General features: G+C 40.1%; 1 protein-coding gene across 1 annotated transcript in view; it reads left to right on the top strand.

Moving 5' to 3' along the window:
• The window catches only part of ccdc180 (coiled-coil domain containing 180), a 28,085-nt gene extending 12,583 nt beyond the window's left edge, over positions 1-15,502 (top strand). Inside the window, exons 17-37 of the mRNA XM_084113217.1 lie at positions 60-169; positions 248-435; positions 663-838; positions 1,572-1,752; positions 1,841-1,987; positions 2,102-2,246; positions 2,336-2,452; positions 2,540-2,638; positions 2,715-2,801; positions 2,889-3,076; positions 3,419-3,483; positions 3,618-3,726; positions 3,963-4,037; positions 4,138-4,207; positions 4,306-4,450; positions 5,730-5,890; positions 6,119-6,256; positions 6,354-6,465; positions 13,719-13,821; positions 14,478-14,619; positions 15,309-15,502. Of these exons, the coding sequence (XP_083969343.1) occupies positions 60-169; positions 248-435; positions 663-838; positions 1,572-1,752; positions 1,841-1,987; positions 2,102-2,246; positions 2,336-2,452; positions 2,540-2,638; positions 2,715-2,801; positions 2,889-3,076; positions 3,419-3,483; positions 3,618-3,726; positions 3,963-4,037; positions 4,138-4,207; positions 4,306-4,450; positions 5,730-5,890; positions 6,119-6,256; positions 6,354-6,465; positions 13,719-13,821; positions 14,478-14,619; positions 15,309-15,443 (2,693 nt within the window). The 3' untranslated portion in view covers positions 15,444-15,502. The remainder of the gene's footprint in view (positions 1-59; positions 170-247; positions 436-662; positions 839-1,571; positions 1,753-1,840; positions 1,988-2,101; positions 2,247-2,335; positions 2,453-2,539; positions 2,639-2,714; positions 2,802-2,888; positions 3,077-3,418; positions 3,484-3,617; positions 3,727-3,962; positions 4,038-4,137; positions 4,208-4,305; positions 4,451-5,729; positions 5,891-6,118; positions 6,257-6,353; positions 6,466-13,718; positions 13,822-14,477; positions 14,620-15,308) is intronic.
• The last annotated feature ends 138 nt before the right edge of the window (positions 15,503-15,640 follow it).

Genomic DNA, 15,640 nt, shown 5'->3' with positions numbered 1-15,640 from the left:
TTTTGTTGCCTTTGAATTGTTTAACACCCATTATGTTTATCTTGGTGTTTTTCATTCAGCCATTAAGAGTGAAAGATTGGAGAAAGAACTTGAGGTGAAACCTAGAGGTGCACAAAAGCCACATTTCAACAACCAAGGAAGCTCAACATTTACCTCGTCCTGTGATATGGTAATAATGACACATACACACTTTCACTTCTCAATTTGTATCTATTATTTCATTATTTAATTTCCTCTTATTTTGCAGGATGACCAAGATTGTAAAACTCTAGCATTTTCAGTTTCTCAAACCAAAGAGACTTTCACTACCGCAAAAGGAAATGTTTACAACTGCTATGGGTTTCACGCTACCCATGATGAGGATCTGGAAACAGATCTTAAGGAAACCGAGCTGGTTTTGTACCCAAAGGCTTTCATTGTGGAACTGCTAAAAGAGTAAGTGTACAATAGAAATGATAGAATGAATGCCTGAGTGATGAAATTTGGAAATTTGAAATGAAAATTGTGCAATTCTAAAAAACCCATGTTCTCTTTTTAACTATAATTTACTTTTGCTTGCATTTTCTTTCTGTTTACTATTTCATTATTATTTAGTTATTTTTTAGTTCCTATATATATAGAGTAACAAAAGAAGTAAATACTGTTATGTTCCCGCATCATAGTGTGAGACAAACATTTTTCAGTCATCTGGAAGAGAGATTTCATATTATTCTAACCAACACTATGACTGTTGTGGAAGCCAAGAACGAGAAACTGAAAGCTGAGCTGGAACTTCGCCTTCAACTCCACCAACCTCGTGCTAAAAGAATTGAGATGGACATTCACAATGTCAGAGCAGGTTTGAGCCCTCATCACATCCAAAGTCATTTTGGCTTTTACTTATTTAGAAGAGTTTAACAAGAGCCCTTGTGAAAAAGAAGTACACTGTAGCAGACTTATAAAAAAAGAGTACTCATTACTGAAATAATATACTTTAAAATAATATACTTGTGTTAATTGAATGTAATGTTTTTGGACACTTAATTGGATGCTATTTCTAAATAAATGAATATGTATTATAGTTTAAATTTATATGTATTTTTACATACTCAAATAGGACTTTTTATTCGTTACATTTTTATGTTATTTCATAATTACATCTATTGTCTTTGAAATATGGTTTAAGTGTACTGCCGAAAGAACTGACAAGCATTTATGGTAATGAAATTTCTGTTGAAACTTGTGTCTCGTGTATTGAAATATATTTGTAAAAACACATTTGTAATGATGAAGTTACAATTTAGTACATTCAAAATAGCCTATATAAATGCATATTTAAATGTAAATAAAAAATTTAAAACAATGTAATACTGAGGAACACTACAGTTGACATTAAAATCAAGTGTGCTTTATTATGTTTGTCAACACTTCAACGTAAGTGTATTTCTTTAAAGCATGACAAAAGTTATTAAAACATTTATTACATTTAATACATATAATACATTTAAAATGTACTGTAAAATGTTAATGTGGCATTATTAGAAAGTGCACTTTTTACATAGACATGAACTAACTCTTCATTATTTGGGCAGCTGAACTAGTGCTACATCGAGAATGTGTGGATCGACACTGCAAGGGTATACTAGAGGTCCTAGAAGACTGCCGGACAGACATACAGGAGTTACAGATCCAGAAAAATAAAATGACCGAAGACTTCCAAATGCAAATCTACAGTAGAGAGAAAGATTTTACCTGTGCCAGTAATTATGAAAAGTAAATACATGTATTAAAAATATATATATTCGTAATGATTTGAGCAATTTATACACAATCTACTTATTCTGGTCATTTTTATTCATAGGATAAATAAACTTTGTACCTCACTTCAAACCAACCTGGACAAACACATCAATATTATCCAGACTTTACAAAGAGACTTCAGACAAAAGATGGAGTTCAAAATGGAGGGCTTGAGGGAAGCAAATGTTCAGATAATGAGATCTTTCAAGTATGTAATTGAAATTCTCTGTATAAGTCATTATCAATGTTGTGTTGTGTTGTGCAGGGAATTCGATACAAGCCCAGTGAAAATATTAACAACAATTGTTGTCTATTCCACAAGGTTGTTTTCTGGGGGGGGGAATTTTACACCCCAAGAAATTGAGGTCTTTCAGTCACATCTGGAAAGAATGGACAAGCGCATTGATTCTGCCGAGGGGGCCGTGATGCAGGACATGGAAGAACAAGAATCAAAGTGTCTGGAGCAGGTTGATATTACTCATAAGTCGATTAATGTGATCAAACACTAAATAATTTTTTCGACAGGAATTCACTGTGAGAATCAATTTTTACTTAGGTCAAGGATATAGTCAGGAAGTTTGAGGAAAAATTCAGTTTCCTCGCTATCGAGTTGAAGTTTCTTGCAAAAATGCAACAAATTTTTAACAACACACGAGTCCAGATCAAAAGCGAGGTATTTTCAGTATATAATTTACTCTTATTTCATTCCTTCCCTCTGTCCACTGTTCATAATATGTTGAATTTGTATTTGCTTGTTCAGGCTTTAAAGAGTAACACGCAGAAAAAGACGATTGACAACATGTTGAGCGATTTAAAGGAAATGACTGCTGAGTATGACCAACCCAGCCCTGATAAGAAGGTAAATCCATCTTTATTATTAGATTCACATTTATGTCATTAAAGTAATGATCTACAGAAAACAATTTGTATTGTAGATTGTAGCCACAGTGGAGATAACAAGTTTAACAAATTCTCTGATGGAGGAGCTACAGAAGAGGTGTCAGTATCTCGATTGCTTCTTGGTAGGACATTACACAGTCCAATTCTACTGGGATATTGACTTGTAATCCTTATGGACACATATGATAATGTCTGATATATTTTTGAAGGATGCCTCTATGGCTGTCCCTCGACCACAGACTCCATTTCAGGGGGCTTTTGCAGTTGCAGCTCGCACCAGGTCCCGTATACAGGAAAAAACAGGCTGTCCAGATGGAGACAGCCTGCTCCATCCTAGCCGAATTGGAGTGTCCTTCCTGGATGACGCAGCAGTGGGGGTTATCAAAGGCCTACTCAAGTCAGTGTGATTTATATGATCATAGTAATCATAGTAACCATATTCGCATTAAACTGTGGCGTACACAACAGGCATGTAAACACCTTAATCTGACCATAGTGTGCATGTGCTCAGTTCTACACGGATGCCATGTGTTGTTCACACAACTTCATGAATGAACTCTATGACATTATTCTGAAGTTTTCTCTTCTCCAAATCGCTAAACTCAGTTTTTTTGCGTAATTGGTTCTGTTGAGGTCAGCTATTTGCAATGCTCACTAACGTCTAAAAAAAAAATGAAAACTTTAAAAAATGAGGAAATAATCTACTTCTCATTATGGACATAATGTCTCCTGTGAACAGGGTAGGCAAAGCTAAAGAAGTCAAGGATGTAAACATTGACCCAACAGAAAGACACTCTTCAGCAGGTTGGATTGTTCATGTGTCCTCATAATTTAATACTGTCATTGTAGTGAACTTTAGTTATTAGTTTGCCTTTTTACACTCATCTGTGACTGTTTTTTGTGGGTTTTTCTAAAAATTCTAAATTCTTTGCCTTCAGCAAGGTTAAACTCCCCTCTTGGATCAGGTCAGAGATCAGGAAAGAGCGCCAGTCAGTCCGGAATAGAAACTCTGCACAGAAAGTCAGTGGAGTCAACGACCACACAGAGGTTTGACATTTGAAATATGATAAGAGAGAAAGAGATTTAGGAAATACTGTTAGAGAAGTGGCTGTCTCTTCTCTGGTGGCAATATAGTAATATAATAAAATCTGACTACATAGAAAATAAGCTGTTAATGTAATAATTAGCATACTTTCCATTCGGTGATCATGTAAAATAAATATTTATGATAAAATATTCTAATTTAAGAAACTTTTTTTTTTAAACGATTCTGTCTGTGTAAGGAGGGTCTTCAAACCCAACCGCTTTGATAAGAAGTTCCTTATTTTTGGCTCAAAACCCGAAGAGCAGAAGGACAGGTTAGTGAATTTGCTAGCTGTTATTTTTATGGTTTTATTTATTTATTTATTTATTGCCATATTAATTTCATGTTTTTTGAATATATTTGCATTTCTCAAGTGTTTCATTCAAAGCCTCAATCACCAGTATTCTGTGGAAAGCCAATGATATTCTCCTCTTGGTGGCAGAGGTACTATAAAAAAAATATGAGCACGGTCTATGTGTATTAAGCATTTGGTGTTAAATAAGTTGATTTTAGTGTGTAACTGAACTATATGTCACCATCAGGAGTTCTATAAGAAGAAAGAGCGCCGCTCTATCATTCGTTCTGAGCAACTACAGGAGACATTTGATCAGTGTGCAGAGGAGATACAAAAAAGACTTCTTATCTACCAGAGTCAGTCACATGATTACCACAACAGCTGCCTCCAAGGTTAACTCTCAATTTTTTTTATTTCTTTAGAAAGTAGACCAGTTTCAATTCAGCATGCAGATATTTTGATAGTGTCACCATTGTATGATGCTGTAGTGGCACAGCAATTACCCACTTCACATTAAAATTTCTTAAAAAGCATTTCAATTTTCTAAAAAACAAAAATGACACGCCAAACAATGAAATTATCGGTAACACTTTATTTCGATAATCCACTTTTATACATTCAACTAACTATAAGTAACTTTGCATTTATTAGTATTAGTATGGGGGGCTTGAGATCATCGTAGGAGCCCCCTCTTGAACACTGGACCTGGATCTAGCCTATGTGACATACAGTAGTTGTGTATGATTTTGGCAATATGGAACAGCCTATACAATATCAAAATCAGGCCAACTCCCCAATTTTTTCTCAGGTCGGGAGGAGCTCGTATCGTACGCGACACATAATTCCTCACACACAATGCGAGCCGTGACCATACAAGCATCAACAATTTCTCCAGAGAGAAAATAAAATCGCCTGTGTACGGCTTAACGTTTAATTTTGATGGTCCACCAAAAGACATTCTCCTGACTATAAGTACATTTTCAAGTGCAACTTTCAACTTATTCTACTAACCCTAACTCTAACCTAACAGTCTTCTAATACTCTGAGTGTTAGTTGACATGTAGTTGAAAATTAATGAGTTAGTTGACATGTAGTTGCAAAGTTACTTAGTTTGTTACTTAAAGTTACTTATAGTTTATAGTTTGACTTTGAGATGAATTAAAGACACTACAGGCAAAACCAGTGATTATTCAGGCACTGGTCAGTTTTGAAATATAAGGCTATTTTGTTTCCATAGCTTGTCTTTCTTTCAGACTAGTGCTTATTTGATTGCACATCTGTTGATTTCAATTGCAATACATATCTTTAAAGGCCATCTACATTCTGAAGGTTTTTGCAGAAGGGTAAGGGTTTGTTCATATTTCATTCTCCTGAATTATGTAGTTTATTCCTAAAATAGGGTGAAAATGTATGGCTGTTGACAGTATTTTCTGATTCAAAAAGTATCTAAAATTCCCTCTGTAAAAACCTTTTACTCTAATACGTCAACAAAATTTACCCTATCTCTTGTTAAATGTTATGTGCAATGTTAAATGAAGTGTTTTCGAAATATACCATACTACCATACTGCCTTGCAATCCCTGTAATAACAATAACAGAGGTCGAAATAAGAGACAAGATCATGTTCATTCAGATTACATGACAATATGTGACAGTTTTCACTCCGTGTAGAATTTCAGGTGCAGTTGAAGGCCATTGAAGTGTTTCTGTCTAGCGTACCAGAGAAGCTTTTCTCTAAACTAAGAGATCACAACCTTGAGGAGCTGACGCAAAGCATGACACAAATTCAACACCGGTTTGAACTAGTTCAGCAGCAGAGTGAACAAAAGAGGGTATGTAAATAAATGCAGAACAATGGTATGGGCAAAGGGAAATGATCCTGTCATAACCCTCTTAAGTTCCTCTCATAAAGTCACTGTGGGAAAGAAGCCATTAAACTGTCATGATGCAATATTACTAATATTTATCTCAGATATTTGTAAAATATTATGCAAATATGCACCTCTAGCTATGTATAAAGCAGTCACCAGGTTTCTGCTGTTCTTGGCCTGCTGTCATAGAGGGAGCACAGTGGTCAGTTGCGTGTGCGTCTGAGCCATCCGGCTTGTGAGACAGAACTGAAGCAGCTGGTGGAGGCTGAGGGCGAGAGACAGAGAGAACAAAGACAAGCCATCCACAATACCAGACAGGAAGTTCAGGTTATAGACTTATTGCCTCAGACTTTCACTCGCTGTTCTGTTTTTATTAGGGTTTTTTTAACTCACTAAATTTAACCTTGGTCTTATTTCTGGACAGGCCTGTGCCCTCAAATACGCAGAAGAATTTGTCACTGCTCTTTCCAGGTTGGCAGAGGCCTTGCTCTTCCAGTTCGACAACCTCATAACCATCCATGAGGTTCAAGTGGGACGTAAGTTTATGAATTCAATTAATAGTATGGAAATGTAGATGGTGCCACAACACAGGTTTTGGTGTTGACACTTGATTCATAAGCAACATAAATTACATAATCAGTTTTTTTGGATGAAAAAAACAATTCATGTTTAATATATACACAATTTTATTGCAGTGTTCTTGGTGTGAATGGGTCTTTCAGGCTTGTGATTAGCTAAGGACAAAAATAAGGAAATCTATTTTCCCCCTCAATTCAGTATGACTAAAAATACAAAAAAAGGAAAACAATGTTCCCCCGATTCAATAGTCTTTATTTTGGCGGAAAATGTCTATGATTACGAATATAACCATGGTTCCCTGAGAAGGGGAACGAGATACAGCGTCTTGGATCGGCACTATGGGGAACGCCATCAGTGTGACCGGTGTCCAAAGCATGTGTATACACACGACAATTACACTGGCCGAGGACTGTCCATGACGTCAATACCAGAGCGCCCATGTGTATAAGAGGGCACCTGCAATAGACGTCATACACTTTTTTGTCTGAAGGAGACGTGTAGACAGTTCTTGTCCTCCAAGAAGCAGAGGCAGACATTGCACATTGCACATTGCTGCAAAGTGTGATGGTGTAGCCTTTACCACAATGTCTGCAACGTCCTCTATTTTGTTCATATCTTATGACACAAACTTTTGGAAGTACTCCAGTAGTGTATGAAGGGAGATGGCATCAATAGTGATATCCTGACCTGAAAAATCAGTTTTGGGACTGATAAAATCAGCCAGCGATACCTGTCACGGTGCATGGCCTGTGTTCTTGAATGACTTGATTTTGTTGGTCACATAATAATCAGATGGGTGGTCATTGTTTTATAGCTTGGTTCTGGTTCTCAAAATCTCTAATAGCTTGTTCTACATTGTTGCATCTTCATGGATGAGATAACATGCAGATAATACTGTAGTCCAAATATTATTCAACCTTTAATACGTTTTATATAATCAATGAACTCTTCAACCAATTCTGAGTTTGTCAAAAAATGTTTAACTTTCTAGTTGTCAAAATAAATAATTGCAACAGTTCTATCATACCTAAATTAAAAAGGAAAACAAAAGTTCTCTTTTGAATCCCCATGTGCAAGAATGTGAACAAGGCGGAAGTCAACAGCACATAATGTAAAACAGGGGTGCCCAATCCTGCTCCTGGCGATCGACTGTCCTGCACAGTTCATCTCCAACCATAATCAAACACACCTGAAGCAACCAATTAAGGTCTTCAGAGCACGTCAGGATCACTTGAAAATTAAAGGCAGGTGTGTTTGATTAGGGTTGGAGATGAACTGTGCAGGACAGTCGATCGCCAGGAGCAGGATTGGGCACCCCTGATGTAAAATGTTATGTTTTTCATAATGTAATGTTGCCAGAATGTAAAATTAAGCTATTTTATGGATTTAAAAATTATCCATTTTTGTTTGTCCTTTACAAATTAACGCAAAATGAATGCCTATCCTCTAGTACAAATGCACTGTGCTCACATTTATTTGGACATTAAAACATTACATATCCATTTTTATATTGTGATCTCACATAGCAGAATATTTTAATCCAGACACATGTGACACATGTATAACAAATACATGCATGCAGTTTTGACAGCTTTAATCGCCTTTTTGATTCTTACATGAGTTAATTGACGACAGAACTACGGCTGCAGCACGCCGCATTTGCGCGTGATGTGCGTACCGCAAGCACAGTACAACGGCTGTCAGCCGTATGACAGGAAAGTTAGTTAGTTTTACTGACATTTGGCCTGACAACGTCTCATCTTACCGAAGATGGCCAACTGAATGGGACAACGCGCTTTTCTCAGCATCTGACAGAAGTGTCACAAGCTTTCACACACATTTTCTAAAATAAAAGTAGCATCAGAAAAAAAGAGAATTACGTTTGTTGTTGACTGCACACTATTCGACTTACTCAAAACGGTCTTGCAACCCACCAGTTGAGAAAGATTGACTCTATATTTACTATGTGCATATCACTGTCTGATGTTCTGCTGAAGCTCATTCGGCACTTGCACATTTCCGCACTCGTTTGACTTGCGACTGGCGCTGAGGTGAAGTTGGAGTGTGCGTCTGAAAAGTCACACGTTTTTTGTGGTCTTAAAGAGAAGAGAGATTTTTGTCAATAAAAAAAGAGACAGAAACAGCAGTTGTGAGAGGGGTGGCCAAAGGGGTGGCCAAGCTTAGACCAAGGGTGGCCACGGCCACCCCTGGCCACCCCCTAGCTCCGCCACTGCTTACAGGGTTAAGGAAGAACAGAACTACTCGGTTACTAAACGTAACCTCAGTTCCCTTTCGAGAGGTACGCTATGGGAAAACTCCTTTTCTCGAGAATACTGAAGTAAACGTTTAAAACGCGCGAACCAATCAGGGCGCTTGGTAGAGGCTATATATTGGCGAGACTCGCCTTCGTACTTCAGGTTAAAACGACTGAAGCGACCCCTGATCCAAGCACAGTAGCACAGCAGGCTACGCAATACTCGTTCCCTCTTCTCAGGGAACTGAGGTTACGTTTAGTAACCGAGTAGTTCCCTTTCAAGAGGTCTCTCGTATTGCGTAAGCATACGCTATGGGAACCCCTTGCAAAACGTTGTGCGTGCTGACTTTGCTTACCAAGCATATGTATGAATCACAGAGAAGCATGATCCTAATATGAGCCGGTGAATAACGGGCTTCAGATATTGGATAACTAGGAATCTAGTTCATGTACAAGGGATATATATAAGTGTCCAGCTATAGCGGTGCCAAATGTGTATGTACCCTACGGCATCGTGGGGGTGCTTAATACTTTCTATACTGAGAGCACCTTAGCCTGTAAGGCGGGTACCTCCAAGTTATAAAACTTTACAAATGTGGACGGCGAGGCCCAGCCGGCTGCCGCACAAATGTCATCAATGGGTATACCACTGGACCATGCCCACGACGAGGCCATGCCTCTCGTGGAGTGAGCCCTGACGCTCAATGGGCAGGAAAGGCCTTTGGATTTGTAGGCTAACCACTATCCAGCGCGATAGTCTTTTCTTTGTAGCAGCTAGACCTTTAGTGCGTCCGCCAAAGCATATAAAGAGCTGCTCTGACTGCCTAAATGAGGCAGAGCGCTCCAGATAAACTCTGAGAGCCCTTACCGGGCAGAGTAAATGAGCATTACTCTCGTCTTCTGGCGAGGAGAGAGAATGGCTAGTGAAATGATCTGTGCCCTGAACGGGGTGGAGAGTACTTTAGGGACGTAACCGTGCCTCGGCTTAAGGTGCTAACCTTAGAGTTGTTCGGCCCGAATTCTAGGCAGGAAGCGCTTGTGGATAGCGCTTGCAGGTCACCTACTAGTTTGACTGAGGCGAGTGCCAGCAAAAAAACGGTCTTTAATGATAGCGCCTTCAAGTCTACTGACTGAAGCGGCTCAAAAGGGGGATTTTTCATGGCCTCTAAAACCTCAGAGAGGTCCCAGATAGGCACAGACGGGGGGCGTGGAGGGTTCAGCCTTCTGGCGCCCCTGAGAAAACGTACAATGAGTTTGTTTCTTCCTAGCGGTTTGCCTGCTATAGAAGCATGAAATGCTGTTATGGCTGCTACATAGACTTTGAGCATGGAGGGGGTGCGGCCCGCATCCAGCAGCTCTTCCCATACAGAAAAAAAAAATATTGAAATATATTTTAAAGTGTCAAAAATATATGTGGCATATATTCCAAATACATTGAAATATATTTGCATTGTTGTTCACTTATATTTATCATTTTGAAATATATTCTGAAATATAACAAAAATATATGATGTTAAGTGTGAAATATATTTACATTTATAACATGTAATGTAAAATATATGACAAAATATATGGTCATAAAATGTTTAGCTTGCTAAAGAAGGGTCGAAAATGTATTTTGATCATAGTAATTCCTCTACCCTTTCCCCTATACACAACAGTAGGCTACCTTATTTCACTACTGTATTATGACACACAGCTATAATAAATACTGTACTTACATTTAAATGACTGCAATGTAAAATTACAGATAGTTGCTTTCCTAGGACTATTAGGCCATATTAGGTGGAACGTACCTAACACTAAGTGCAATTATTAGATTTGTTGTTTTATTGACATCTTTCCTGAAGTCATTTAAATATTGAAAATATGCACAATATTTATGATGCAAGTATAACAGTGACACTCCATCAGTGAAGTGCACTTAAACAATAGATAGAACTCAGTGTCTAACACTGCATACACACACTATTATATAACTGTGTTCAATTCTGTAAAAATAGGGGAAAAAACTCTGCATTCTGTGTGTTATTTCCTACATAAAATTGTCATTTTAGGCCAATTTCAAATATTTGCATATATTCCAAAAATATATTTTGAAAATATATTTCAAATATATTTCTTTTGTGTATGGGTTGTAGAAAAATGAGCACGCTTGGCACTTCACAAGTCTCAGGGTCTACGATTGCGTAGCGCACCAGCCAGCAAACACCGCCCATTTCTGAGCATACAGGGCCTTGTCAAAGGCGCTCTGGCTTCTGAAATGGTTTTTAGCACTCCCTGCGGGAGGTTCCCGGGTACCCGTTGAGGGGCCACGCATGAGGAGCCCATAAGTCTGGGCGGGGTGCGAAATCGTTCCCCTCGCTTGTGTGAGGAGGTCTTTCCTCAGGGGGATCGGCCAAGGGGCTGTTCCCAGCATTTGTACGAGCTCTGGGTACCAACACTGGGTTTTCCAGAGGGGGGCTATTAATAGCACTGCACACTTGCATTCCCTGATTGTCTCGATGACTTGTGGTAGCATCGTGACGGGGAAACGCGTACAGAGGGCGGCTCAGCCAGTCGTGGGTGAGTGCATCCTTGTTTTTTGTAAAAAATATTTGGCAGTGAGCGTTGCCTTCTGAGGCGAAGAGGTCGACCTCCGCTCTCCCGAAAGCATCCCATAATAGCTGAACCGATAGCGGGTGAAGGGACCATTCTCCTGGGAGAACGTTGTGTCTGGACAACATATCCAAGTCCCTGATTCAGAACGCCTGGTACGTGTGTCGCCCTCAGCGAACGCAGGTTGTGCTGGGAGCAGAGAATGAGATTCTCGGCTATGCAATGCAGGTTGTATGACCTGACACCTCCCTGGCGATTTATGTATGATACCACCGCTCTGTTGTCCGTTCGGACTAGAATGTGGTGGTTTTTTAAGAATGGGAGAAAGGCCCTCAATGCCAGGGCTACCACCTTCATCTCTAGACAGTTTATATGTAGGCGCTTCTCTTGGTCTGACCACAGACCAGAAGCGGGTCTGCCCTCGTAAAGGGCTCCCCAGCCTGAGCTGGAGGCGTCTGTCGAGATTGTTTTTCTCCTTGAAATCGCACCCAGTCTCACACCAGACTGATACCAATCGGTCGCTTTCCAGGGGCTCAAGGCTTTGATGCAGCCGTGAGTCACCCTGATTCGTAAGTGGCCAGACCGCCACGCGTGAGCTGGAACCAGTGGTCTTAACCATAGTTGAAGCGGACGCATTCGTAGCAGTCCTAGCTGGAGTACTGGTGAGGCTGAGGCCATGAGACCCAGCATTCTCTGGAATTTCTTGAGGGGAGCATGAGTGCCCGCTTTGAATGATGATGCTAGGTGCCGGACCGGCAGCGCGCGCGCCTCTGTGAGCGCCAAGTCTAATTCTATACCCAGAAAAGAGATCTTCTGACTGGGAGACAGTATGCTCTTTGAAAAATTGACCCTGAGGCCCAGATTTTCCAAGTGCTCGAAGAGCCAAGCTCTGTGAGTTATTAATAACTCCTCCGATTGGGCTACTATGAGCCAATCGCCGAGGTAGTTAAACACTTGCACTCCCCGTTGTTTCAGGCGAGCGAGCGCCGCGTCCATACACCTCGTGAAGGTACTAGGGATAGGCCGAAGGGAAGCACTGTGCACTAATAAGTCTGTCCCTCGAACGCGAATCTCAGGAAGCGTCTGTGGTGGGGCGCTATTTGTATGTGAAAATAGGCGTCCATCAGATCTACTGAGAAGAACCAGTCCCCCGGGTGAATATGCGCAAGGATTTGTTTGGTTGTCAGCATCCTGAACGGGCGCGTCACAAGCACTTTGTTCAGACGTCTGAGATCTAGGATGGGTCTGAGACCGCCATCCTTTTTTGGTACGAGGAAGCCTGTAAAAGCCTGACTCGCTCTGTGATATAGGGACTGTTTCGACAGCCCCTTTTTCCACTAGCTTTGACACTTCGGTGCGGAGAACATGGGCCACGCCCTGTTCGACCGTTGTCTCGACCTTGGAGAATGTGGCGGTCTCCACCGACGAGTGGGCCTCTACACGAGGCGCAGGTAGTCCGAGGCTTTTGAAACAACGCCTGAAATTAGCTCTTTTAGAGTGTGGATCGCAACGGCGAACACACGAAGCAGTGAAAAAAGGATATGCACGCCGGATGGCGCAGCGACACGGCTTGCTGAAGGTGGCGAGAAGCCGGCGTCCTCAGAAGCTCTATCCCGCTGAGTTGCGTTTCGACGGCTGCGAAGCTTCGTATTCCGGAGGTCAGCGAAGTGGAGAAGTCGCTGAAGGAGTTAGATCTGAAGTACGAAGGTGAGTCTCGCCAATATATAGCCTCTGACCACGCCCATATTGGCGGGCTGTACACGCCAGGGCACCAAGCGCCCTGATTGGTTCGCACGTCAGAGCTGCCTCGCCATAGGTTCGTGCAGTTGCCGCAGCACAGCCAATGAGTGCGCCCACACTCAGTTGTGCTCGCAGTGCAGCTGCAATGCGTTTTAAAAGTTTACTTCAGTATTCTGAGACCTGAGTGCTGAGACCTATATTTCAGTAGAAAAAAATGCAAAAAAGGCATCATAATTAAATAATCAAGTAATCAGTCCACAGACTCCAGTTTAACTCCATCTGCTCTTATACTCATGGGCACTCTGTGGCGTCATGGACTGTCGTCGGCCAATGTAATTGCCTTGTGTATACAGTCGTGTGTATTCAGACACCGGTGCCAGAGAGACCTTGAAGCTTCCCTTTTGTTCACTCACAGATTTGTAAATGTGTCTCTTGTCAGCTGATGGTTAGAGAAAATCTTTTTAAAACCATACTTCCCATAACAATGTAACATGATTAGTTACTTTTTAAAAATAGTGCAACACGTGACTTATAAAAGCTAACATTCCCCAACTCAACTCTGCTTACAATAATCATTAATTTTCTTAATTGAAACTGAATGTTTTCTTGGAAAAGCAGATGCTGAACAAAAGAGGGAGAATATCACTACACTCATCCGCCAAGCACAAACCGGACTTTTGCTGGAAGACAAGAGCAGTACTCTGATGCAGAAGGGCAGCAGGTGTGGAAAAACCGTAGCCAAGAAAAATGTATTTCAAGCACCACTGTTTTTTGGGGTTTTTTTTAACATTGTGATGCATGAATTTTTAATTTCACAAATGGAAACAATTTTAATCAGTGTTATTTTAATATTATTTGTATATTTTCGGTTTTCATTTTAATTTTGGTTTAAGTTTTGGTCATTTTGTTCTTTTGTTACTATATATATATTTCAGTAATTTATTTATTTTAGTTTTTGTTTTATTTAAGAGTAACAACACTGATTTAATATTTGGGGGTTTTAAAACAAGAAAATAATGATTCCATATCTAATAAAATGTAATTAATAATTCTAAATCATTCATTCTGATAGAGTTACACAGAGTAATTGTCACCATGCATTAGAGCAGGGATGGGCAACTTCGGTCCTGGAGGGCCACTGTCCTACAGAGTTTAGCTTCAACCCTAATCAAACACACCTGAACAAGCTAATCAAGGTCCTCATGATTACTAGAAAATTACAGGCAGGTGATTTTTTCAGGGTTGGAGCTAACCTCTGTAGGACAGTGGCCCTCCAGGACTGAAGTTGCCCATCCCTGCATTAGAGGGTTAACTGTTAATGGGACATTAATTGTGAATATTTGAATATTAAATTCTGAATAACGTGTTGTTTTGTAGAACATGGTCAGGCATTTGTTACTTCGGATCCACTGAAGACAGCACATTTCATAAACAAGCTCAGGAAACTGCCACCATCACAACTGCTAAAACCACACTAGGGCATCTTAAAACCATTGAGGTGCGAGATGCCATGCATGAGGTAAGTTCATTTAAAATGAGTTCTGTTCTCATCAAAACATGTCTGATAGAGCATGAAAATAGGTTTTTATGCACTTTTGTGGATCAGCATTCAACAATAAATAAGCTTTATGTACTAGCATTTACAACAATAACATAAGCTCTATTGGAGCTGTAAAGTGCTGATCAAATGAGGCTGTGGCAGATGCTAGCTCATCCGTTTAGAGGTCTGTGACATCATGCATTAGTAATTTGCTAGGAGCAGCCTTTTTCCTATTTTTATTTTGGTTGCATCTAAACCAGAAACACTGCTGCAGGCTTAATGTTAAAGAATATGAACGTATAAATATAAAACAAGTGTTGTGCTTGTGTGCCTGTATTAAAGGAATAGTTCACTTCAAAATGAAAATTCTGTCATCATTTACTCACAAGTTTTTCCAAAACTGTATGAATTTCTTTCTTCTGTTGAACACAAAAGAAGATGATTTGAAGAATGTCGGTCGGTCAGTGGACCCCATTGACTTCCATAGTAGGAAAAAAAATATTATGAAAGTCAATGGGGCACATCAACTGTTTGGTTACATTCTTTAAAATATCTTCCTTTGTGTTCAACAGAAGAAAGAAATTCATGCCGGTTTGGAACCACTTGAGGGTGAGTAAATGATGACAATTTTATTTTTGAAGTGAACTAATCCTTTAATCTTCTCCCAGCTCTATGGGCGGAGGGTTCAGGAGGAGCTGGACAAAAGCCAGCGAGAGTGTGACGCTCAGGAAAGACAGCTGAAGCAGTGGCACGACCACTGGCAGAGTCAGCTAACAACCCTCGCTTCACTCAACTCTGAATGACCATGAGACCTTTATGAACACCGACAGTCTAAGCCAAGGTATTAAACACCATCAAAGAGAGGAGGCACTACAACACATGGATTTGTCTTACAGAAACAACTGTGCTTTCACCACTCAACATTTACACACTTATCTATTCCATGTTGCCTGATTCATTTAATGATTAATATAATGGCTGTTGTTATGAATATGCTAAT

The sequence above is a fragment of the Abramis brama genome (genome assembly GCF_963993115.1).
Source record: "Abramis brama genome assembly, chromosome: 5".
In the NCBI taxonomy this organism is placed as follows: domain Eukaryota; kingdom Metazoa; phylum Chordata; class Actinopteri; order Cypriniformes; family Leuciscidae; genus Abramis; species Abramis brama.
This window is presented reverse-complemented; position numbering and strand designations above follow the sequence as displayed.